This window comes from Sitophilus oryzae, unplaced genomic scaffold (genome assembly GCF_002938485.1).
Source record: "Sitophilus oryzae breed Bouriz unplaced genomic scaffold, Soryzae_2.0 scaffold_404_pilon_pilon, whole genome shotgun sequence".
In the NCBI taxonomy this organism is placed as follows: domain Eukaryota; kingdom Metazoa; phylum Arthropoda; class Insecta; order Coleoptera; family Curculionidae; genus Sitophilus; species Sitophilus oryzae.
The window spans coordinates 714,065-741,743 of NW_022146979.1; the positions used below are offsets into that span (position 1 = coordinate 714,065).

General features: G+C 31.0%; 1 protein-coding gene and 3 long non-coding RNA genes across 4 annotated transcripts in view; 1 reads left to right on the forward strand and 3 right to left on the reverse strand.

The window, feature by feature from the left end:
* Positions 1-27,679, reverse strand: part of LOC115885626 — a 567,259-nt gene that overhangs the window by 388,421 nt on the left and 151,159 nt on the right. Inside the window, exon 5 of the mRNA XM_030904592.1 lies at positions 7,577-8,542. Within this exon, the coding sequence (XP_030760452.1) occupies positions 7,577-8,542 (966 nt within the window). The remainder of the gene's footprint in view (positions 1-7,576; positions 8,543-27,679) is intronic.
* Positions 17,816-19,764, reverse strand: LOC115885634. The gene is made up of 2 exons (XR_004050774.1): positions 19,733-19,764; positions 17,816-18,020 (listed from the first exon to the last, which is right to left on the reverse strand). It is a non-coding gene; the product is annotated as an uncharacterized LOC115885634 (long non-coding RNA).
* Positions 25,442-26,108, forward strand: LOC115885631. Its single transcript, XR_004050771.1, has 2 exons — positions 25,442-25,630; positions 25,695-26,108. It is a non-coding gene; the product is annotated as an uncharacterized LOC115885631 (long non-coding RNA).
* On the reverse strand, positions 26,025-27,427 carry LOC115885632. The gene is made up of 2 exons (XR_004050772.1): positions 27,144-27,427; positions 26,025-26,667 (listed from the first exon to the last, which is right to left on the reverse strand). It is a non-coding gene; the product is annotated as an uncharacterized LOC115885632 (long non-coding RNA).

Sequence of the window (27,679 nt, forward strand, 5' to 3'; positions counted from 1 at the left end):
CGAAATTATATTACCATAGAAACGCCTTTTGATTTTTAGGAAAAAAAACAATAATATTTTCATATCTTTTTTTCATTTTCTCTAAAACAGTATGGAAATTTGAAAAAGTGTAAACGGGATTAACCATTTTAGAACAAGAACATTTTTTTACGAAGAATGTATTTTTCTGAAAATGTCAATAGGAAGAAGTTTTCCCCCTTCTAAACACAATCCGGAGACATACTGTATATTAAACTAAGTTTTCCTAGGGTACATATTTTAGAGTACAAATATGCTATTAACAGACATAATTTATTTGGATTTTTAGCACTTTAGATTCAGTTTTATTGTTCATTACAAATATAAAAAAATATAAAAAATAAATTAAAATCATTAAATTATGCACGCTATAAATAAAGCCATAGATCATAGTCAAATAACTTTAATTAAAGCCCATTTTATTTTATTTTTTTCATTTTTTTGCTTTTAAAAAATTTTAGAATAATAAAATATCATTGTTATTAGTACTTTGAATATTTCAGCTTCCTAACATTTTATTAATTTTAACAAACAACACATTTTGTTCAACACATTTCGTAATTTTGGATCTGTTTATAATATATGATAATATTTCCATTAGAAACTATACTGAAAGCAAACTAAATTAAACATGTCAAAGTTATGCTTAATGTAACTTTGATATGTTTAGTTATGTTAGTTTCAGTAACCTGAAAATTTACATAAATAGATAGTTTAGCAGATGTTTTGTCAATTGACCTAAAATTTAATTAATTTACTTAAAAAAAACTATTCAAATTAATTTTTAGGATATACGATTCAAGCTAGAATTAATTAAAATGTAATCGAATTTTTTTAATAGTTTGGAAGTTGTTATATTTATGGGATTGCCTCGTTTTACATAGAATGTTTTTTTAACATTGAAAATGTTTCTGTTATCCTATATAAGAGAGCCCAAATCGAATTAAAATGCTTCATTTGCCACACCATGACGTCATATATACAAGGGTATAGGAAATCTCGGCGCAGCGGCGGCAGTCGGCCAGCGCGCGCAAAAACCATTACATCGCTAATTGTTTATTGATATATCTTTATTAGTTTAAAAGCAAAAAATATGGGGTTTGCTTTGATACCTTGTCAAGACATAAGCGAAACTTTTAAATTGTTTCTTTTTTTCATTTAGGCCTTCGTTTTTCGTTAAATGAAAGTTATATTAAAAAAATCTATTTTTAAACCAAATTTTTGCATGATTGAAATGATTATTCATGTTTAAAGTTTTTTTTGGTCATAAGCGCTAATGGAAATGTTTTTTTGTAAATAATTATAAAAAATTACTCCCTACGAAGACTTTATTGTGTACTGGATCAAAAAATAAGTATTTGTTTTCTCTATACGGTGGTATTAATATATCGATTTTTGATGATAGTGCCTTTTTACCCGGTCTAATTTTGTACCACTTTCGGAATAAGGGTCCCCATATCATGTACTGTAATGTACTGTACTTCCATCCCTGAAAAATTCAGCTTGTGACACCAAAGTGAGAGGTAACGTCAAAATAAGCTTAATCTACCTACATCATAGGTAGGTGTAGGTACTCTAGGTAAATTCTACCTAGACAGTAGCTGAACTAGCTAACAGTAGTAATTAATTTGTTATCCGATAAGTAGTTGTCATTATATAAGTTTAATCATCTTATACCTCCTATAACGGTAGGTTTTGGATTTTTCCTGATTGGTTTGTTAAACAAAAATATACTGGCCATATAAATTACAGGTTAATTCGTTAAAGAAATATGTTACACACATATTATTTTAATAATAATAGTATAATAGTAATGGCTATATTATGTTATAACACATACATATGTATTGAATGTACTTATTTTAACCAATGCATTGTTTTGTTTTTTAATCTCACAAATAAGAAATGTTTTATAGTTTTTATTATAAAAAACAGTGATTATACAATTTATTTACACCCCTTACACTGTTTTCTGTAAGGGGTGTAACCAGGAGTATATTTCGTAACCTCTTACGATATAAGAGGGCCACAAGTGTTTTATTACTTAATGCTTAAAATTTAATAATATATTTGTACATAAAATAAAATAGACTAGAACAGGCCTATAAAAGCTATAACAACATAGGTAACTAATATTTATAATTTAATTCGAGTTTTAATCTCAAATAATAAATGTTTTTACTGGTGTATTTCTGAAGTGTTCATTATTAGAAGTAGATATTCTTCAAGTTATGCGAAGTAATAAGTAATGTTTCCGGTGAGACCGCGTATATGTCACCGGATTCTGGTTAGTATAAAGACTTTTCTATAGAAAGAGTTTTTTCTATATTTTCCTTTCAAAATAAGACTAATTTCTTCTTATTCTTTTAAATATTACAGTGTTTCTTTTTCCTAAAATGTTATACTTAATTTTCGCTTAAAATTAAAAAATCACAAATGGAGGAAAATATACGTTATTGAATAAAGTTTATACAAATCACTTTACCATAACAAAAAAGTAAAAACATGTCATGGCGGAAGATATTCAGGTGGCATTTCACACATTTATCTATTAAAATCGAGATTAAAATAATAAACTTGCGTAACATGTTATACACGAGATAGAAAGTTTCAGAATCGATTAATACGCCATACGCTACGCAGTCAACTTATTCCTATGCGCAGATGAGCGTCTTCAAGACTCTTCCTTCGGCCAGGGTCACGACGCCGCCGAAGAGGAATCGGCCTACGTTTGGCTAAACAGGCTGGAGTACGATATTGGCGAGTCTGAATATTTATAAAAATTTGCAAAGTAAAATATGTTGGAAAAATAATTAATCCATACATAAAATCCATACATAAAAGCTCAAAGGGTTTTTTTTGTTGCATCCATCCCGCCGAAACCGCTTTACCAATCTTGTTGATTCTTTTTTAAATGAAAGGTATATATGTGTAGATTTGTTATGAAGTATTTTTATAGTGCTTAATGGCTATTTCTTTGTGTAAAACGACTAAATACTAAAACATACCTGAAAAACACCTACACACAATACCTCCAGAAATAAATTATTTGTCATTGTCAGTGGTGTGTCCGTTAGATTATATATTACGTTTTTAGATATTTTAGAGTGAGTTCATGCCGCCAGCTTTAGATACATAAATATTAGCACAAAGGTTCGTTTAAACGACATTAGTGAATTAGCTACACAAAGCGATTTTAGGAAATTCATCCTCTTAGAGAGTAAAGTTATCTCGGAACAGTTTGTTGTGTGAAAATTCCTTACTATTTGGTCTAGAAGAATGAAATCCTACAAAAAGAATTAGAAGAAATTTTTGAAATTCATCAACCAAATGGGTAAAGTTAGTAAAAATTTATATAAAACTTGGTGACCTCTGGATTATACACATAAAAATTGGCACAAAGGTAAAGCGAATTTATGAAATTTATACCCTTAGGAAGTAGAATAGGGAATGAAAGTTTGCTGTACGAAAATGCAATACTATAACATTATAAACCAGACAGTATAAAATTTTATACAAGGGTTTATTTAGTGACATCATAACGAAATATATCTTCGTTAATTATCCTTCAAAGAATAAAAAATAACCTATAAAGGGAATATTAGTGCTCTTAATAAATAAAAAAAAGATGAAAAATAAAAAACATCTATATGCTCACTAGCTCTCTATAAAGAAGTAAAAAATCATTTAAATCAATGCATAAACGATTCGAGGTGTAACGCGAACGTAGTCGCGAGAAAAAGCTAGTAATTTATTAAATTATTTTATTTAACTCATTAATTTTCACTGAAAAGGAATTTTTGTAATTCGCCACTATATTAGTTAAAAACTAAGAAACTCATATCAAATTTAAGTTTTGCGATTTTGACTTATACTTTTTACAAAATCTGAACACATTTTAAAAGAAAAAAAAAAATTTTTGATAATATTTGTGTAGATTGACTACAAGTTGTATAACATAAATTTCTACGACCGGTCTACCTAGTGGTCTGCAGCATCGCCTTGTGGTGCAAACGTGGGCTTGTTAATCTGTGACGTGACGCACAACAGCCAAGAAAAACAGAAGCGTGGCTAAGAATTTAGTAATTTAAAAAAAAGTCTTTTAGATACAGTAGTAGGTATTAAAAAGTTTTGTGTTTAAATGGGGTTTGCCTTTAACAGGTAAAAAGTTATATCGTAAAGTGTAACTTTCCGTAAGAATTCTTTATCTGCCATTGATTGAAATTAAATTTTGTAAGCTTATGTAGGTTAACTCAGAGCACTTTTTAAAAATATAGAGAGTTCTAAAGGGTGTGCCCAAAAAAAGTTACATATCAAAGTTGTTTTTGTAATGGAACACCCTATAAATTAATTGATTTTTGGATTCTGGGAGAAAAAAGATGAGTTTTATAAGAGAAGTATATGACTAAAATGTAAGGTTTTGACATATTTAACATTTTCTAAAAATATAGAAAATTTTTTAAATTACAACAAAGGTTACCTAAATTGGATTTTACCCGGTATAGTTAAATTAACTATTGTACTTTAAATCAAATTACAACTTGATCCAAAATGCCATACAGGGTGAGCCAAAATTAATATTGAACATTGGTCACATTTAAAAGTAAGTTACTCTTTTATTTTAAATGGAACACCCAGTATATTATTCCGATATTCAATGGGGAATTTATATCTCTTTTAAATACTATTAAGGTTGCCTACTCTTCAAACAAATATTTTCCTAGATATTTTCATTTATATGATTTAGTGTCAGTAGATCTTTATTATTTGATAAAATCTAGATGGCTGTGATATGTCTGACGTTATTTCAACATAGCTGTCTAATTAGTCTAACTTTAACAAACTATCATTTTGTGTCAGTTAAAACAAAAGAAAATTCTCAGTAATTTGCCGAAAATGCAAACTGATCCTACATCAGAGAGAATTGATAATATTCCCTTAGTTGGTGAATGCAGTCTGCATTCACTAATTAATAGAATACTTAAACGCTTCTGATTTTACCTAGTCTGGGCTTTTTATAGGGATATGTTAAAGACAGTGTTTACAAAACTAGACCAACTATTGTCGACAACATGAGAGAAGTAATTGTAGCTGCTTTTCGAAGTAGAACTCCACATATGCCTTATAAAATGAAAAGATCTTTAAAAAAGACAATTATTTTATGAAGTTAACAGGAAAGGGAGCATTTTGAGCATTTGATTTCATCTAGCTAATTTTTGTCACATAATTATGGGTTTATATCTAGTTTTAATTCTTTAATAATTAAAATATGTTTTAAACGTGTATCTTTTTATTATCTTTGAGTATTTTACTCTAAATCCTTTGATTTTTGTTAAATTAACAAAAGGTACACAGCCACCTATTTTTTTTCAAATAATAAAGATCTACTGACGCAAAATCATAAAAATTATAATATCTAGGAAAATCTTTGTCTGAGGTATAGGCAACCTTAATAATGTTTTGAGGATATATGAATTCCCCATTAAACACCGGAGACATATACTGGGGGTTCTATTTAAAATAAAGGAGTAACTTGCTGTTAAAAGTGACTAATGTTCCATATTAATTTTGTCCGAGGGATGTCTCACTTGGGATGTCTCACTGCAGTGCCAATAATAAAATTATAGAAAGTTTTACACGAATCAAGAATTAACGCGGCTCTGATAAAAGCTGTATAAAATCTTTTACCATGGAGGGAAATCACAAATAAAAACGGTCAATGGTCTCTCAGAGGAAATTTCTATCACTAAAGGGCTCCGACAGGGTTGCTGTATATCCTCAACACTATTTAAAATTTATATTGCCAAGGCCTTACATCTATGGAAAAGAAAATGTAACGGAATGAGTATAGAACTAAATGACATATGCCTATACACCTTGCAATTTGCAGACGACCAGGCCATAATTGCAAACGACAAAGATGACATGGAATATATGGTGCAGAAAATAATTGAAGACTATGCTAAATGGGGTCTCACAGTAAATACAGAAAAAACAAAATACCTTCCAATTGGAGCCAATACAGAAAATCTTATTTTGGACAATAATATGGAAATTAGGGCATGTGAAGATTACAGGTACCTGATATCGATATTTACAGGAGATGGAATGGACGATAGAGAAATAAATAACAGAGTAATACAGGCACCAAGAGTTATCAGTTGCATAAATGGCATTCTATGGAGCACTGAACTTACAAAAAACAGGAAATATAATATATACGAGACACTAGTTAAAAGCATATTACTCTATGGATGTGAAACATGGCGACTCACTGAAAGGAATAAAAGGAAATTATATAGAGACAAAAGAAATAGACGCGATTAGAAGAGCAATTAGAATTTCACGGAGGGATAAGATCAGAAATGAAGACATTAGACAACAGATGGGAATAGAGGGAACAATAGTAAATGATATAGAACAAAAACAATTAATATGGTACGGCCACGTTCAGAGAATGCACAATGAAAGAATTCCAAAACAAGTCATTCATTGGATACCACCTGGTAAACGAAAGAGAGGACGTCCGAAGAAAACATGGATGGAAGGAATAAGAAGGTCGATGAGCGAGAAAAATCTGACCAAAGATCAATGGGAAAAACGCACAGGGTGGAAGTTAGGCATCGGACAACGTCGTAGGACGTTCTGACCCGAATTTATATATATATGTCTCACTTGGGTAATAAATGTACATGTACTGCCAAAACATCATTTTACTGCCCAGCGACTGCCAATGACCGCCAGGGACCGCCAAGAAAATGTACATGAAATTCCAATAGTGAGACACCCTCGATTTTGTTCCACCCTGTATAACTTTTTGGGTCAAATTTTAATTTGATTTAACATACAATGGTTACTTAAATTACAATGGTCACTTAAACAACAATGGTCACTTAATTAACATACATACTGTAGTTAAATATCAGGCTATACAATGTCAACTAAAATTTAGGTAGCTGTTATTGAAATTTAAAATTTACTCTTCATTTTCACAAAATGTGAAATATGTCAGAATCCTTACATTTTAAGTATATGCTACTTTAATAAAACTTAACTTAATCACAAAAAACACAACTTTGATATAAATAACATATACACTTTGATAACTTTTGTAACTTTGATAACTTGTTTGGGGACACCCTGTATAACTCTTTACTAACTATATATTTTTATAAAATGCTTTCAATTAACCTACATATGCTGCTAAAATTTCATTTTGATATAAACTACCGTTCTCCTTGGAGCAATCTCGTCGTATGAGAGGCGCCACCTGTAGAAGCTTTTATTATTGAAGTAGTCAGAAAATGTGTTGATTTTTAAATAGAAACATTAAACCTTAGAATCTTTTATTCAACATGCAGTAAGAAAAAAATCGTATTGACGTCTAGTATGATACCCAAAGTCAAAAAGTCAGCAACGACTATAAACATGCAGTGAAACTTAAAGAAGTAGTATTAACGTTCCAAGTTTTCCATTTCCCAGCTGTCTTTGAAACCGTTATTTTTTTCGAACATATACGGTATATGTTTATAATAAAACTCTAAATAATATTATTTACCTGTAGTGCGTTAATCTGTTGGTCCGACCTGATGGTGACAACTTCCTGCTGTACTCTGCCTGCAGAGCCGCCGTGTTCACCATGCTCATATTTACAGAAGAACTATTATTATCCTCTTCATCCGCATCCTCGTACACATCCACCGAAGAGTCCGTGTTCTCCGACAACCTCGGCATCACACTGCTCGTCCTGTTCAAACAGCTGTCCAAGCTCCTAAATCCCATCGAACTTGATGAACTAGAAGAAGTACTTTGACCGTACTTTTGCTTAAACTGCATCCTCCTGGAAGCGGTGTTCTCTTCCAGAGACTTAGTTTGAGGAACGGGGGGTGCTTTCTTTGACGCTCTGGGTGGTTTTTCGATACCCGGAGATGTTTTAATGACTTGTGGTTTCGGTTTGGGAAGTATCGGAGCGTTTGGAGCTGTTGTTTTCCACTGACTCAACCCGGGTGGTGAAGCAGGAGGACTGTTATCACTGTCCTCTATCGCGTTGGATCTTGGTAAAAACGGTGTCTTTCCGAAAAAAGTTCGCGATTTCATCGGGCTCTTTGTTTTATCTTGGAAAGCAGGTGGTGGGGATATAATAGGTGTAACAGAAGGAGGCGAAAAAGACCCACTCTCCGGAAGTGGCGACGGTGTCTTGATTTTTCTATCGTACTCCCGGTTTTGTAGTACCAAATAAGCAGGCCGATGGGTTTCGGCTTGAGATGTCTCAGTCCTTGGCGGTTCAGGTCTTGGCTCCGGTCTCGGTTCCACCACACTATTTGTTCGAGAGAAACTAGATGCTTTGTTGGGTTCGCTGCTGAAGTGGTAATTGGCGAGTTTGATGCCGGTGCGGTTGGATTGTAAGGATTTTGCCAGGTTTATCGAGTAGCTGGCTCTGCGATTGTCGTCTAGGGAACGTTGCTGGACTTGGACCCAGCCTGACTTGCCCAAGTATACGCCGTCTACTTCTCTGTCACACCATCTGTAAAGAAATAAGCGAATATAACAACAATGTAAAAAATACGATAGTAGGTAATAAAGTTATAAGTGTATAGTAATGTACCGGGTGCGTCTCAAAAGTGGCGCACCCCATAACTTTTTTTATTTTTTCAGAAAATAAAACGATAGAAAATTCCACTCTCTGAATAGGATGACATATCATATGTCAACTTTTGATCGAATAAAGGAAAAAAATACGAGAATGGTTTTGAGCAGAAATTTATCATAGGAGTGGCTATGGTCGATTTATTTGTCGCGTATGATACTGTCTACCATAGAAAACTTATTTCCAGAATATATGAGACTATTAGGGACTATTAACTGACCGAGAATTATTGAATCTATATTACAAAACAGGAGATTCTACGTTACGCTGGACAAGAAGAAGAGCAGATGGAGAAAATAAAAGAACGGTCTTCGTTAGGAAAGTGTGCTGACTCCTATGATTTTTAACATAGATACCAATGGCCAACCTAGCTAACTCCTAACCACTCCAGACACGTTTTACGCCGCACACACGGCAAAATGCTATGTTTAGCTTGAGAAAAATCGAAATTACAATTTTTTTTTTGTATGTTCTTATAAAATCTGTGGACCTAATTTTAAATGTTATAATTTTTTCCGAGCAACTATAACGCAATTACTGGCAAGAGCGTTAGCCTTGCACGAACGTGGAGCGCAGAGAGTGTCATTTACACCCAGCACAGCCATTTGAAAATTAATTATCATTATCATGATGGATAATATAGCTAAAGACTTGTAGTACAATTAAATAACATCAATATAATAAATTTGAACTGTTTTAAATGTAGATAAAATATATTTTTTCCATGGGAACTGTTAAAATTGCCTTAATATCTATCAAAAATAGTAGATAAAATAGTACTTTAACCGCAAGGGTAGATTAAATGATACTTTAACAGCGAGGATAGGTTAAAAACTTTATTTCTTCTCGCACGTTTTTTAATTGCTTCCATTTTTGAAAATTTTTGTATTCCTTTTCATATGTGATTCGGGATTTAAATGAAAGTAGTTTGGATATGGCGTTTGTCGCCTCAGCCTGAATACACACGAAAGAGAATTAAAAATATTGACTCAAAACTGACAACTAAAGAGACAGCTTTATTTATTTGTCAAATGATATAGAAACCAACGCCAACACAGCAAAATATTTTTACTAATCGTAATAAATTCCTGGAAATTATAATTTCTGAATATTTAATTCGCTATGGAAAAAAATATTGTTTTATACACGACGATAAAATTGCATTACCGTCTCCAGAAATTAATTCACTTGCGATTTCATCGCTCGCGAATTAAAATGGTATTTTATCGTCTTGTATAAAAAATAACTATTAAACACGTTATTTTGGGTTTATTTTTTTTATAATTTTGTCGTTATAATGAGTTATAGTAATGAGTTCCACGGAGTTCCGCTTTTAATTTAATAAAATTAAAACCACTAATGTATATTGATATCGGTATAAAAAAATTAGCTTTCCTAAATCTGCCCTTTTTTTTAAATATCCCTTTATTTGCCGTAGATATATTGTAATTTTTATACCGACATTTTATAATCGTTGTGATTTTTATACCGGTCCTGTAATACCAAGAAAGGATTTTTTTGAGTTTTAAGATGACAGATATTTCAAATTATGAATTTCTAAGTTTATTACAAGTTCGTATTTGAAGTCCTATTTTCAATTTTTAGTCCCAGGTAAGGATAAGTCTCACTTCAATAATTTTATTTACTGTCCAATGAATCGATGTAAATATTAAACAAATATTACCTTGTAAGACCGAATGACACGATAATATCGACACTGTTATATGCAAACTAGCAATTCTTAAATTTCTAACGTCACACCCCTAATAAATTTCATTACTGCGTATTACCAGTTAAAAATCACAGGCCAACATAACCTCGATTAAACTTTAATTTATCTCATAGTAAATGGAAATTAAAACGGTAATTCTGTACGATTTATCTGCCGCCAGTTTTAAGCCATAATCGATATAATTCTAGCCAGCCACTTGGTTCACCCTGACCCGAATATCTTCCACGTTAAATATGAGGAGCAGTCGCATAACGCGAAATTTCCAACCTGACAATGAAGGCTGCATAACTGTAACTTAGCGAACGAAAATGCCACGTTATTTTACATACGTGAACGTGGAATATGTTGTTGGCGTCGCTGAATTAGCGGAAACTTAATCCCCGAGTGAGTTATCAACTTGACTTACGTCTAAGTTGAGTGGTCCATTTCCTACTTGCAAATGTGTTTTAAGAGTTAAATTTTCTGCCGTTCTCTAACGCTGCTTTATAAAGGGGTGCCCTACATTGTTTTAAGATAAAAAGTAAGACAATTATCTCAAACAGAGATATACTAAAATTAAAAATTATTACTATACCAGGTGCGTCTCAAAAGTGGCGCACCCCCATAACTTTTTTATTTTTCAGATAAAAAACGAGATTTGGTATGTTAGTATATGACAAAAATTAGGATTGATTGACGTATTCAATTGTTTTCGGTCATTTCCTGTTCAACCGGAATTGACTAAAACTTTTGATTTTTAAATGGCGCCAGTATATTTTTATTTTATTCGATAGAAAATGACACTCTGAATAGAATATGTTAACTTTTGATCGAATCTTCTTCTTCTTCTTCTTCATGTACCGTCTTCATATCTGAGGTTGGCTATCATCATTGCTATTTTAACCTTGGAAGCTGCGGCCCTAAATAGATCAGATGACGTGACATTAAACCATTTTTGCAGGTTTCTGAGCTAGGACATTCTTCTCCTTCCAACATATCTTTTTCCTACAATTTTTCCCTGGATTATGAGTTGCAAAATCTCATACCTTGGACCTCTCATGATATGGCCGAGATATTGCAATTTTCTTTTTTTACTTCCTTGAGGATCTCTACGCCCTTCTTCATTCTTCTCAGAACCTCATTGTTTACATGTTCTGTCCATGATATTCTCAACATTCTACGGTATGCCCACATCTCGAAGGCATCCAGTTTCCGCTCGCAAAGCTCGTTGAGAGTCCAAGCTTCCATACCATACAAAAGGACTGGGAATACATGACATTTGAGCATACGAGTTCTCAGATCTAGGCTCAAATCGCGGCTACAGAGCAGCTTCTTAATTTTCACAAATGATGCACGGGCCTTTTCAATGCGAATCTTTATTTCTAAACAATAATCCGCGGTGCAGTCGACACTTGTACCGAGGTAGTCATACCTCTCTACTCTTTGAAGCTCCTCGCCTTCCGCGTAAGTTGATTGATCGAATAAAGGAAAAAAATACGGAGGGTACCATTTAAAAATCAAAAGTTGTAGTAATTTCCGGTGAAACAGGAAATGACCGCAAACAATTGAATAATAATCTGAACTTCTACATTGGCTTATCACTTTTTCTATCATTACCATTTTTTGTGACGTGTGTCTCGCGTATTGTGACGCTAGCTCGTGTGTCACGGTCTTCAATTTTTACTACCAGCAATAATTATATTTACTGTCCAATCAATCAATGTAAATATTAAACAAATATTCCCTTGTAAGACTGACTGATATGATAATATCGACATCGTTATATATGCAAACTAGGAATTTTTAAATTTCTACCGTCACACCCCTAATAAATTTCATTACTGCGTATTACAAGTTAAAAACCACAGGCCAACACAACCTCGATTAAACTTTAATTTATCTCATAGTAAATGGAAATTAAAACGGTAATTCTGTACGATTTATCTGCCGCCAGTTTTAAGCCATAATCGATATAATTCTAGCCAGCCACTTGGTTCGCCCTGACCCGAATATCTTCCACGTTAAATATGAGGAGCAGTCGCATAACGCGAAATTTCCAACCTGACAATGAAGGCTGCATAACTGTAACTTAGCGAACGAAAATGCCACGTTATTTTACATACGTGAACGTGGAATATGTTGTTGGCGTCGCTGAATTAGCGGAAACTTAATCCCCGAGTGAGTTATCAACTTGACTTACGTCTAAGTTGAGTGGTCCATTTCCTACTTGCAAATGTGTTTTAAGAGTTAAATTTTCTGCCGTTCTCTAACGCTGCTTTATAAAGGGGTGCCCTACATTGTTTTAAGATAAAAAGTAAGACAATTATCTCAAACAGAGATATACTAAAATTAAAAATTATTACTATACCGGGTGCGTCTCAAAAGTGGCGCACCCCCATAACTTTTTTATTTTTCAGATAAAAAACGAGATTTGGTACAGTACATCTGCTGGATCTGTGTCTATGAAAGGAATGCGGACAAAAAACATTTAAATAAACAGCAATATATTTTATACGTCGATTTGACGAGTGCGTCACCGCAAATCGCTCCGCCCACTCATTTTATTGGCTACATGCAAATTTGTTGAATTTTTATTGATGGGACGCGTCATCTATTTTTTTACGAAAAACATCGAGAAAATATCGTCAAAATTAGCAATTTTTAAATTTCTACCGTCACACCCCTAATAAATTTCATTACTGCGTATTACCAGTTAAAAACCACAGGCCAACATAACCTCGATTAAACTTTAATTTATCTCGTAGTAAATGGAAATTAAAACGGTAATTTTCTACGATTTATCTGCCGCCAGTTTTAAGCCATAATCGATATAATTGGAGTCAGCCACTTGGTTCACCCTGACCCGAATATCTTCCACGTTAAATATGAGGAGCAGTCGCATAACACGATATTTCCAACCTGACAATGAAGGCTGCATAGCTACAACTTAATGAACGAAAATGCTACATTATTATACATACGTGAACGTGGAATATGTTGTTGGCATCGCTGAATTAGCGGAAACTTAATCCCCGAGTGAGTTATCAACTAGACTTACGTCTAAGTTGAGTGGTTCATTTGCTACTTGCAAATGTGTTTTAAGAGTTAAATTTTCTGCCGTTCTTTAAGGGTGCTTTATAAAGGTGCCATGCATTGTTTTCGGATACAAAGTGAAACAATTATCTCAAACTAATATACTAAAATTAAAAATGATTACTATACATAATATTTCTTCTGATGTATAAATGTATGAGGATTGCGTTTCTATGATCTAATATTAAATCTATAGTGAGTAATACTCATATACATTTGATATCAATAAAACTTTTAGTTACGTAATCGAGGGCGCGATTTTTAGGGTTCCGTACCCAAAGGGTAAAAACGGAAACCCTATTACTAAGACTTCGCTGTCCAACAGTTGTTACTAAGACTTCGCTGTCCTTCGCTGTCCATGACAGTTGAAATTTTCACAGATAATGTATCTGTGCTAAATCTAAAAAAGCTAAATCGGAAAAAAAGTTTATAATAATATAGTGTCTAATGTTGTATACTGTTCAATTTGCGAAGTTTGAGTCTTTCGTCACATATTGTCATTCTGTCTCTTATCCATGTTTATCACAAGGAATGGAAATTTTGTGTCAAAAACGTAAGTCCATTATATTTCTTACATCATACGATTATTTTTTTCGTTTTACATACGGATCACCTTCATTACGTATAAAGAATCGTAGGTACTTCCTTGTCTAATGTGCATGAATAGAAAAAGGAAAACATCATATTTATTGTATTACCCGCCGAATCGAAAAAAAGAATATCGCCGACTGTCCAACATTGTCGTTAAATTTTAACGACTCCGATTGTTTCCCGTAAATTTTTGTGGGGTTTTCTGTGTTTATTTAGTTATTTGTAATTTAATTTATTTAAAATGCCGTCCCGTTTTAGTGAAAAAGTACAACGGCTCATATTAAAAGTTATCGAGTATTTGAAACTCGAAAAAGGTAGTGGAAAAAACCCTGTGTCGGCTGTTTACGATGTGATTGGACAACTACCGAGTAAATATTTTGTAACTAACTCATTATTTTTGAGTTAAAAGTTTTATAGAGAACATCGGAGACTTTAGGAATTTCATGCTCGACTATGCAAATAATAAGTTCCAGAGGAATCGTAAAAGATAAAGAACAAAAAGCAGCAAAACAAGTCACAATTCGTTTGTCCCTTAGAATTCCTGCTTATAAGATCCATGAACATATTAATAGAGGACGTATTTATTCATTGTGTACACTGCGGGTAGGCTACAACAAATTTGTCATTATTTAATATTTTGTTATTAAATTTGTTATTATTAGTTTCAATCAGACAATCGTTTCAAGCAGAGATATAAACAACTCATGGACCAAGTCAAGAAATACTGTTTGACCAGCGGATCTGAAGCTACGGAAGGAATGCGAGAAAAAAAATCGATATTGCCACGTTTATCTATAAAATTGCAAAATTGCCAGACGTGAACTATAAATTTAATATATTTTTATTATATATAATGTGTTTAGCATATATTCTGACGTATATCACTAAGGAATTTTAACGTAGTTCATATTGTTGGATATGTTTTATTTAATAACTTATTTCTTTCATTCTGTATAATCTGCTTATTATGAAAGGTAAAGATATATCAAGGACATCATTGACAAACCGGCATCGCCGCGCATGGCCTCCTATTCATCGAACATGATTGGCGAGAGTACGTCACAGGATTTGTTACCACGCGGTTGCCATGGCTTTTACGCCTTTCCTATTCGCTAGCCTTATCCCCAACTTCACGGTCACTTCTGAAAAGAGTGGAAATATTGAATACTATTGAAATATCCAGTGGCGGTGTAATTCTTTTGATCATTATTACTTTCTTTCGTTATTTTATACCGGTTATCCTAAACTTTATTCCTATATTTTTCGTATCTTTAATAGTTAAGTTGTGTTTTATTGTTTTGTTATCTTGTTATAATGTTTTTCGTTCGTAGTTTTTAATTATAAGTTTGATCGTATATTTGTATTTTAAAATGAATAAATTTGTTAAGGGTAAGACGCTACATAGCGAGGATAAGAGAAATAATAGCTAATTTATATAGGTAAGTAGAATAATAATAATATAATTATTAGAATATTAAAATTAAATTTGGCTAAAATGAAAAGCACCCCCACATTTTGCCTAAATATTTTAGCTAAACTAAAATAAATGTAAATAAACGTGGATGAAAACTCATTTGGTTTATTTCGTTGTGTTCATAATAGGGTTTGCGACGAAGAAGCTACAGAGACTTCGCTTAAGTTGCCGCTTAAACATAAACTTAAGCGGATATCTCTTTATACCGGAGTCAGCGTATCGGCTATAAAAAAATTCACACAGAAGATAAAAAAAGACTGGAAACTAACCCCGATAAAATTATATTCAGCCCTGGAAAGAAACGGCCACGTGAGACTGCTGTTGAAAAGCTCGACTTTGATTTCCAAGTGGTCAGGAATTTGATAAATAGATTTTATCTCGAATTCAAAGTCGTCTCCACAATTAGAAAGCTTTTGCAATAATTGCAGGAAGAATTGAATTTTCCTTTGGCAGGGAAACGCTTAGGGGGGTTATTAAAATCAAATGGATTTTTTGGCGTAAATGTCAAAATAACAGATAAATATTAATGGAGCGGCCCATTATATTGCAGAGAAAGATATAGATATATACGCAAAATTCGAATATATCGCCAAGTATTATCTATTTGGATGAAACATGGGTAGACAATGACCTAACCTTTAAAAAGTGCTGGCGGGGCGATACCATATCTGGTGTAATAGACAATATTGGATCTACTGGTGTGTAAAATTATGTTTTGTTTGCGCTTCCAAAGTTAACTATTTTGAAGATTTTTTTTGCTGAAAATAGTTATATCTAAAATAATGTATTATAGAAAAAAAATATAGTTAGTACAGATATATAAATAAATATACCTCAAGACTCAGTCTTGATCATTTGCTGATGATGTTAACATGGTTAGCGAAACGTGCGTCCAGTGTAAAAGTAAAAGTGTTTTGGTGTATTGTGCTGATTTAATGTTTTATTTTGATGTGTAACACCAAAGGTTCCAACCCTCAGCTGTAATTATTTCTTCAATTATATTAACAACACATAATAATAAAATTATTCAAAATATTTAAGGGAGCTTTAATAAAAGCTTTTAGTGTTTATCTGCTAACTCAACAGTAACGATTCAAACAGGATAAAATTTTTTGAAAAAAATTATTAATCTGAATATTATATTTATGATACACATTATTTTCATAAAACACCGTACGACCATGCCTATTTTATGAATGAAATTGGGCGTGTTTTGTTTACAACTGCGTTCCCCTGCCGATACCCCGTAGCTACAGATCCGTTGGTCACACTATACGTGAAAACCAATATGGCGCCGAAAATGATGACGAAAGTTTCAATCTTCGCAAATTGAACAGTAGATAATGAATGGTACGGAACCCTTCGTGCGCGAGTCCGACTCGCACTTGATCAATTTTTAATTTCATTCTCCAAACCAACCATGGACATATATTCGGCGCCGGGCTGACTAACTGGAATTTAAATTTCGTGCCGGGGATTCAGGTGGTAGCTTAGCTTTTATTTATTTATTTCATGACATTGTCATTCCTTTTGACACTTTAGTTTTGTATAACGATCGAGTTTTTGGTTTAAATAAATAGTGTTGTGATACTTTAAGCTTAAAAATGTTTACTAGCGGACCTTGCAGAACAAGATAGCTTAATAGCCGTATAAAACTGATCGCAACTTTATTAGAATATTTTTAACGGGAAAGCTAGAGGAATGGCCCTTTATGTCCCTTGTGAGTTTTGTTAATGTAAATAATAACTGTTTATATATTTATTACTACTAATAACTACTAACTTATTACATAGTAATTATTAAATATTACCTTAATTAGTATATAAAATAATTTGTATACATAATAAATTTCTAGTTTTATAAAATATAAATAATAAGACATAAATACTGTATGATCAAAAAAAACGGCGTCCAGTTGGCTTGGAAATAACGATCGATGACATTCCCCATATAATTTTACATATAAAATAACAGCGATCTTCATTTTATAGCCATGGCTGACGCCGATTTTTTTTTTGATAATGTCAAATTATCGAAATATCTGTTGCAAAAAGTACAATATTATAATATTTTACAAAGTGTAGAGCTGAAGCATAATTATCTTAACCAAAAGTTAATAATGAAAACATGAAATAGAAAGTGATTTTCTTTTTAAATTCTCTGATATATTATTGTAGATATTTATATTAAGTGTCATTTCTTTGTAGGTATCTGATATTATATCATCATGCCATGATTAAATATGCAAAACTCAAAAATATATCGATTTTTATACACAAACAAGTAAAAGTCTAGAATATGCGATTCTAATCACTATCATAACTTGTCTCTCAACGAAAGTATTTCTGTAGCTCTCCCTAGGGTTCACATCTCTCACTATTTTGCATAGTAGCATTACGTCGATTTTAAATGTGATGTAAAGGAGCAATTTCATATGCACTATGTAATTAAAGTAACAACTTCCACACCATGAATATCTTCACTTCCTAAAACAAAATAAAAACATGAAGTTGGTGAATATAAATATCTACATTGAGTATACATTGTGAGCAAAATAAAAATAAAATTGACAATCAATGACATTCACCATATACAAGGTGTTTCAAAACAAATGCGAAAAACTTTAGGGGGTGATTCCTTGTTTAAAATAAAGGGTAGTTTGCTTTATAAACGTTGGGTCAAAAGTCAACCATTAGGGAGATATCGCGGTACAAAGATGGCGGAAAAATAATGTTTTTATTTTTTATCTTGAAAACGAAAAGAGATAGACTAATGAAATTTTATGGAAGCATTACTGTTATGAAAACACACTTTCAGGTAATTTTTTTACTTTTTTAAAATGAGTGGAAGGGGTTGAAATAAACTACCCCTATCATTCTTCAATTGAAGAAATTTAAAGAAAAATCTTATCAAACACATGCAAATGCTTTAATTTGGATAGTTTAGTTTGTTTAGAAACTTTTTTACCTCTTGTGTTTTTTTGATAAAACTCACCGATTGGAAATTAAAAAATAAAATGCATTACATGTCAGGACAAAAAACATTTTTAAATTAAGAATCTAGTGATAATAACGATAATAATAATCATCTAGATAATAACGTATTGCAGTAGAGTAATGTCAAATAAAATAATATTAGGAACATCCTAAAAAGTAACAGCGGCCGACTAGATTTTTTCCTAAAAAAATTTCAGCAGCCCATTAGATTCTTTATCAGAAAATGTTTTTTGTCCTGACATGTAATGCATTACATTTTATTTTTTAATTACAAATCGGTGAGTTTTATCAAAAAAATACAAGAGATAGAAAAGTTTCTAAACAAACTAAACTATCCAAATTAATTTTTTTGCATGTATTTGATTAGATTTTTCTTTAAATTTCGTTAACAAGAATAATAGGGGTAGTTTATTTCAACCCCTTCCACTCATTTTAAAAAAGTGAAAAAATTACCAGAAAGTGTGTTTTCATAACAGTAATGCTTCCATAAAATTTTATTAGTGTATCTCTTTTCGTTTTCAAGATAAAAAATAAAAACATTATTTTTCCGCCATCTTTGTACCGCAATATCTCCCTAATGGTTGACTTTTGACCCAACGTTTATGAAGCAAACTACCCTTTATTTTGAACAAGGAATCACCCCCTGAAGTTTTTCGCACTTGTTTTGAAACACCCTGTAAATTTACATTTTATAAAATGACATAAATCTTGCTTTCAAAGCCAACCCTAACGCTTTTTTTTCGATGGTGAGATCTTATACAACTATTGTGTAATTTTAGTAAAATAATATTAATATAATATATACAAATCTATATATAGGATGGCGCCTCTCATAGGACGCGAAGGCTTCAAGGGAAATGAAAGTGAATTTGTATGACTGACAGGGTGGCTACAACGACGTCCCGTAATTCTGCTGTTAAAACAAAACAATTGGTGTTTATATATAAAAACCAGCTGATATGTTTTAACCGCAAGATTACGGAACATCGTTGCAGCCACCCTTAACTTGATTGACTTCTGAACCCTCCATATGTTCTCAAAATTTCATTTCAATACAAACTTCCAACAACAAAAATCCTTGAAACCTTCGTATCGTATGAAAGGCACCACCATGTACACTTTTGAATCTGTGTATACATATTAGTATATAGTAATATTTTATATTAAAAAAATAAACTGTAAATATATATGTAGGTACTTACATATTATGACGGAATAGGTATGCTAACAAGATGATACTTCTTATCTAGTTATCTGCAGAATCCTAATATCTTAATGTTAATTTTCTAGGTGATGTTAAAAGTTGAAACACCATAAATCGCGACATAAATGGCTGTGAAAATTCATCAGTTTTTAAATATTTTCTTCAATTCCTTACAATCAGCTGTTTTTGAGCTCTCTTTTGCTCGACTTTTAATATCATGCTATGAATAAATCTAACAGGTAATTTCTAACAGGAAAAACCATTTAATTTTTCTCCCGCTATCTTTTAGAAATCTGAAATAAAATATTTATCTTAGTAATACAAAACGTAAATAGGCATTATTTTTTTATAAATGTAAACATACCAATTATAATTTATGTAAACATACCAATTATTTGTATTCATAATTAAATACAACTATACGATTTTGATTCGGACAATATTGTAACAAAAATATAAACATTACATCTTATAATATACATAATATATTATATTATAAAACAAATATTAACAAATAGGTAAATAAAAGAAGATGCTGCATTACCACAGAACAGTACTTACTTTTGAAATGACACTCCACGATGTTTAAATTCTTTAATTCTTACACATTTCCCAGTGTACACCCATTTTAAATGCTAATTTTGGTCCTTTATATAAAATGAAACAATTATACACTAATAGTTTATTAATAGTTAAGAAATATGGAAAAATAAAAGCACCCCAGACAGCTGATTATGCCAATCAGCTCAATCAGCTGTTTATTGACACTGTTGACCACGTCCAATTCCCTTGCTATAGAAAATATTATAACAACAGAGCGGCCTTGCCAGATTAAAAATTAATCATAACGGTTGATGTAAAAATTACGAAATTTACAAAATATTTCTTGTAATATTTGACTTGAATCTTATTAAGTACTAAATAAAATTATAAATATCGAAATTCCCAAATGTAGTAAGCTCTAATTATATTATTATTTTCTTAAGATTTTCCCAAAGTATACGTATACAAAATTAAAAATAAACAAAGGCATTGACAAAGCTTCGGTAGACTTGGCAACATAACAAACAATAACAATAGGATGTTGGCATTCGCATAAAATGTAAACAGTTCCCCTGTGGGCAAACTCGTGACAAGGTTGATTTGACTTCCCCTTACGTCTCAAGTACTGTACGGTAGAGCCACTACTCGTTCTGTAGCCAACGCATAAAACGCTAAATTTCTCTAAGTCGACCAGCGAAGGAATATCGAAGACGGTGTGGAACTGAAAACGTGTTTATTTATTGAAAATTTATTCGTGTTAAACATAGAATACGCAAGAATCAAAAATAAAAATTCTTTTATAGGTACTGAGTATTTCGTATGTTTGAAAAAAATTGTTTAGTTGTCTAAATATTATTTACTATAATATTTTATATATGAAATAATAGCGATCTTGATTTCCAAGTCAACTCTGACGCCGTTCTTTGTTTAATCATAAAATATTATATTAAATTGTTTAATGATAAAAAATTCGTATTATTACCCGAACGTACTGTACCCAAAATCCTCAGATCTACGGATTAATCCGTAGTTCTGGCAGCACTGTCTCCGGCAACCACCCACTCTGTCGACTGAGAGTAGAACTACGGGGTATTCTTTATCCGCTACGCTATAAACGGCTATCAGCGCGCAGCGGCGCAGGGCTAAATTAAATCTAGGACAGTCTGAGGGTACATCTCAAACATATTTTGTGCCATGAAATCGCCCATAAGGTTGCGCGTCTTCTTATTTTTTTCAATCAACGGTATTTCCTTTCCGTTTCTTGGTATCTAAATTAAAACGATAGTGCCCATATTTTTTTTATTTTAATTTCGGTAAATATTAGATAAAGTCTGCAAACCGTCTGGCCATAAAATATATTTAAATTTTCCCTTACACAATTTTATTTTTCTTACTCTCTTTTTTCTCTTAATATATTATATTCCAACCGGAAAAGTAAAGAAAAAAAGTTAAATTTATTTATCTTAAACGGGCGAGATGAAAAAAATGATTAAATTAATAAAATCCGGGTGGGTTTAATAAATCTTGCAGGTAAATTTAGATGCATGGTTATAAAAATATAGAAATAAAATTATATTTAAAGCAATTTGGTCTTGCAAACCATTAAATATAATTTAATTACAATATAAATTAAAGTATACAGACCGTAAATTAATAAGAGCGAAATCAAATATATTTTGGAGAGAAATGCCAAATTGAAAAAAGAATCTATTTAAAAACAATAGTATATTGTTTTATTAGGAGTAAAAATGATACTTTTTGGAGGGAAGCTGTAGGTTTCACATTATGTGAGGCACAAAAATACAATTTAACTCCGAATCGAACCTGCTATTTTTTTTCAAACGTCACAAATAATTTTTTAAACAATTTCAAACGTCGCAAATGCTATACCGGGTGTTCAATAGTGGCTTACCCCCTATATCTTTTTTATTTTTTCAGATAAATAAACGAAATTTGGTATGTTAGTATATGACATAAATTAGGATTGATTGACGTATTCAATTCTTTTCGACCACTTCCTGTTTCAACGGAAATTACTACAACTTTCGATTTTTAAATGGTATCTTCGGTATTTGTTTTCTTTATTTGATAGAAAATGACATATCATATGTCAACTTTTGACATATATTCACTTAAAAAGGCATCGTCTAGAGTGCCATGGCTATATTAAAAGCACTAATTTTTAATCAAGGAGCTCTGGAAAAATAAATTTGATCGTCTGATGTTTTTAGTGTCTTGTCCGGTTAAAAGATGTCCAAATCGTACTTTTAATCATATCTCAATTTTTTCAAATGATACGAGGGTGGCTCATTAGCATATTTAGAAAAAGCATTTTTTACGAATAATTTGATACCACACACTCGGTATTTCGAGGCAAATTTTCGTTACGAACCGCAAGTTATAACTTCAAATAAACCATATGCGAAAATGTCAAAAGTTGACATATGATATGTTATTCTATTCAGAGTGTCATTATCTATTGAATGAACTAACAAAGTACAGAGGGTGTCATTTAAAAATCAAAAGTTGTAGTAGCTTTCTGAGAAACAGGAAGTGAACGAAAACAATTGAAGAGATAATAAATCCTTGGCATGCCGAATTGGAACTTATTTATGTATACTCTAATTGCTATATAACTATGTGTATCTACTACTGGCACAAAAAAATTAGATTATAAAAATTTTATAAAAATCTAAAAATTTTATAAAGATCTAAAAATATTATACTAAATATAATTTAAAAAATGGAACAGTAAATATAAATAATTTTAGAATATTACTCCGAAAATTCTCTATTTAAATACTTATTCGTAGTTTTTAATATTTAATTATTTTATTTGACGTCAAAAACATGCAAACGTGTAATTCAATAAATAACTAAAGTAATTAAATTTCCCGAATTAAAATATTTATTCATTTAAATTTGTATCAGCTGTGTGAGAGGTTTCATTGAAATTTTTACTTCACGAATTTCATACCTATATAAATCTATAAATAAAGACACAAAATAGTTTTATAAAATTGTTATCAAAGGAAAACAATAAAAAACATCATCTTATTAGTAATGTATGGCAATCGCTTCTTTGATTTTAAAGAACATAATATACGTAAAAATTAAAAACAAATTAAAAATAATCATACAGAAAGTTTAAAGCTTTTTGGTTTTACCTTATTAAGTAATAGTTATCAGGTAATAATTATTGTTAATTTTGAAATTTAACTTGATATAATGTCATTTTAACAGAACGTCAACGGTTTTTGTAGACGTATCTGTTTTAAAAAACTAAAGTGTTCTCGAATATATTTTAAATAGTTTTTTTTCTTTGTTCTTTGTATTTGTTTGCTTCTGATGACGGAAAGAGACATACTTTCCAAAATGTTAAGCATTTTTTTGTCCGTTGGGCAAATTTGTTAATTAGTAAGCCACTGCTGACAATTAGTCTCCGTTGGAGTAACGCAGCAGTGTTTACAAAAAATCGCTTTTTTATTTTGTAGATTTTTTTACAGTGGTGAAATGCCCCTAGAACTTTTTTGGGGAGAAGAAAAAAATATATTTCCATATCTCTGTACCACATTAAAATGACATTAAATAGGAAATTCAATGTATACCGGGTTGGCATTTCTGGCCTTAGGTGCCGATTTTCGTGTGTAATTTTGCATAGGATTAAGTGGTTTGTCTTCATGTGTATCTAAGATTAAAGTGTTTTGATAAGTGGATTATGTGACCGTGCAATTGTCCAGTCATTATAATTATTATAGAAATAAACATGTCCAATGATCAATATGAACATTGATAGTTAATTGATTATACTGTGATGATTATACAGGGTGAGTCTTAAATAAGTACAAATATTTTCAGGGGTGGTATATTTCGACCCCAGGAACACGTCTATGAGTTTTTTTTCGCAAAAAAAATGTTTAAAATCGTGCATTTTCTTAAATTTCTCTGTATATTTTTCGAAAACTTTTTAGAACTGCCTGTTTTCCCACGGTATAAATTCTTAATCACTGATATTACCATAGTTACCATAGATGATAAAAGTAAATAGATTGGACACTCAAATTGAAGGTCGTGATGTTTCTTCAACTTCTCACCGAAGCGCTAATGTCGCTAGCGCGGGCTTCCCAAATTAATTAATAAACAATTTTTCATTTTTCTGAAAAATTGTCCTAAAACTGGAGAACTAGTCAGTGTAAACTAGCTATAATTAAATTATTTATTTAAAATTATTTAATTTTAAATACTTACACTGACATAATCTCCAGTCTTAGAACAATTTTTCAAAAATTAATGGCGGCTGGGAACATAAGGAAATAAATTAACAGTGATATAATATTTATTTGTTTATGAGCCTTACATCCCTTATTATTCCTTCATGAACAATTGGGCACACAACAATTATAATAAATCACTATTTTAACCACATTTTAACCAAACAATGTTTGCACCAATAACTAGTAAATAAGTTCTATAGTGTGAAAATATCAGTTTTTTACATTAATGCTAGAACTGCAGTATACACTAATATTACAACAAGAACATATATACACTAAAGAAAAACAAATTTAAGCAATATTAAACACAAAGAAGAGATTCGCAAAATAGGCGCCAATCAAGGATATATAGAAGAAGGATATTCAACTCCCTATAGCGGGCTATGTAGGAAAATATGCCGTATTTTGTCGAGGAAGACGATTACGTCACGACCAATGAGCGTCGAGTATTTGAAATTGAAAACATATAAATTGACGGTAACCTATGTTTTTTGACTCATTTCACTGACAGACGTGATGAGATTATTATTGTAATTTATAGATCCAAACGTTTTTTGAAAATATAATGTATTTTAAAGTTATTTCCTAGAGTTTGGTTTGGCCTTCTATATTTTGGTATTTGTCTACTAATAAATAATATCTTATTTTGTATTTCGATGTATGGAAATCCGCAAGTTTTGTATCTGAAGCCGCAAAGAAATTTCGCTCTATAGTGAGAAAAATGTTATTATATCTTTTTAGACGTGTAGAATTACAAAATTTCTTATTTCAGATGTTCTAAATGTGAGTGCATGTCAAAAATTTAAATATATACTTGAAATATTATTTCAAGTTATATGCTTTGACATTTTTTGGAAGTAAACAAATATTGAAGAAAGTGTTGTGCCTTCACAGAATTTAAATTGGCATTAGGAATAGATTTCCTTGATTTAGTAATAATATTGCTCATAGAAATTGATAATGTGAAGAATAACAATACAGGAACATAGAATAACAAGAAAGAAATTCTAGCAGCAAGTTAGGTTATGAGATAAATTTTATTTATATAGTTTGTTTAAAGAGTTTAGTTTGAAAAAAAGGTAAAACAATTATTATTGTCCAGGTCATATTTGATAACTGTTGTTAATTGATAACATATTACAGGGACACAGTAAAAAGACAAAACATTTAGACCCTTTGAAAGAGAAATGTTTGCAATGGATATTAATATATTCTATCCAATTTGTACGATGTACAATGCAGGCAATATTTCTGCCTCCTAACGCACTATTCGCTTAAAAGAAGATGTGGGTATTGTATTTATACCTAGGTAGTTAATGATACATGGAATATATTTCTATATTATTGCAATAACGATGTCTTTATGTTGTATTTTTTTAGAACAGATTTATTATTAGTTGGCTAGTGTGTTAGTAGGATAGCCATTGGTAGTTATAAAGTATGAAGTCGTCGGGTATTAATAATAGGAATTGATCAAAGCTTATACATTTATTGTGATATTTATATTGTGAATTTAAGTAGTTAGAGTTTTGGTTGTTTAATAAACGAATTAATGTGCTTATTGTGTATCTAATTAAAAGAACAATGAAAAGTTGAATACCATAGGGGTACGTATGTTATACAAAGAATTTGCATCAACATTTTTTTGGTTATATACTTGTACTGATATTTGTTTCTTGAACTAAAGAATTATACAGTACCTACTACACAATATATAATCTGCAGCTACATAGGTAGATAGCTATTGGTAATTAAATTTTTTATCTAATACCTATAATATCTAACATCAGAAATATTGTTAATTATCAACTATAAACAACTAAGAACTAGAATTATCAACTATAAACACAATATAATATACTGTATCTTAAGCAATATGTAATTATTTAACAATTTTTTTGGGAAATAAAAACTGGTACTAAATTCTTTTTGACTATTTAATTTCTAAGTCACAAATAATGGTGGACAAATAGCAAGAAAATTATACAAGTAAAACATAATTTTAACTTATTTCTCTAATGGGATTTTGGTATTGATCTACTTAGTAGGATATGCAGTTATCAATCATATTTTTGAATATTTATATTCAATATTGTTCAGGAACAGCCCAATTACTCTGAAAAAAAATATATGGTTAAATTCTTTGAAAAGAAACTTTTAAAATCAGTAATGATAAGAAAATATATAATTGTTGTATAGCAGAACCAGGGGACACAGAATTAGGGGAATTAACAATAGATTATTAAAAACTGCCTTCTCTTAAAAAAGTAGTATTATATGCACTTAGAAAGACTATAAAGGATATAAGTACACATAGAAAGAAAGTAAGTATCTATACTACTGATATATATATATATATATATAACTATATATGAATACGATACCTACAGTATACAATATTACTAGTATAAAAATAACAGCACAGTCGGCACACTTTAAAATAAAAAAGCAGCATAATATTCAGGTATGTATCTAAGTAAAATTTTCTCAAAAATATTAGAATATGAAATAAATTGCAACTAAATTTTAATTAATAAACATAAACAAATAAAATTGTCAGTGTTATTAAAACTTTATGCAAATATATGTTACCTTAATACTTTGTCTTTAATCCTACTCTTCTGACATGGCTTTTCAAACTAATATTTATGAACTTTTGTTTCCATATTAATTTCAATATATTTGAATAAAACTGGAAAAATAATCAATATTGGCACTTGAAATTTTAATTTCTTATGTCCTTAAATTATTTATATCGTGTTATACATAATACTTACATAAATATTCAATTTAAAAATAGATCAGCACTTGAACGAGTGAATATAAAATAGTATATTATCAATTTCTATGAGCAATATCATTACTAAATCAAGGAAATCTATTCCTAATGCCAATTTAAATTCTGTGAAGGCACAACACTTTCTTCAATATTTGTTTACTTCCAAAGGGCAAAGGGTATAACTTGAAATATTTCAAGTATATATTTTAATTTTTGACATTAAGCACTCACATTTAGAACATCTGAAATAAGAAATTTTGTTATTCTACGCGTCTAAAAAGATATAACATTTTTCTCACTATAGAGCGAAATTTCTTTGCGGCTTCAGATACAAAACTTGCGGATTTCC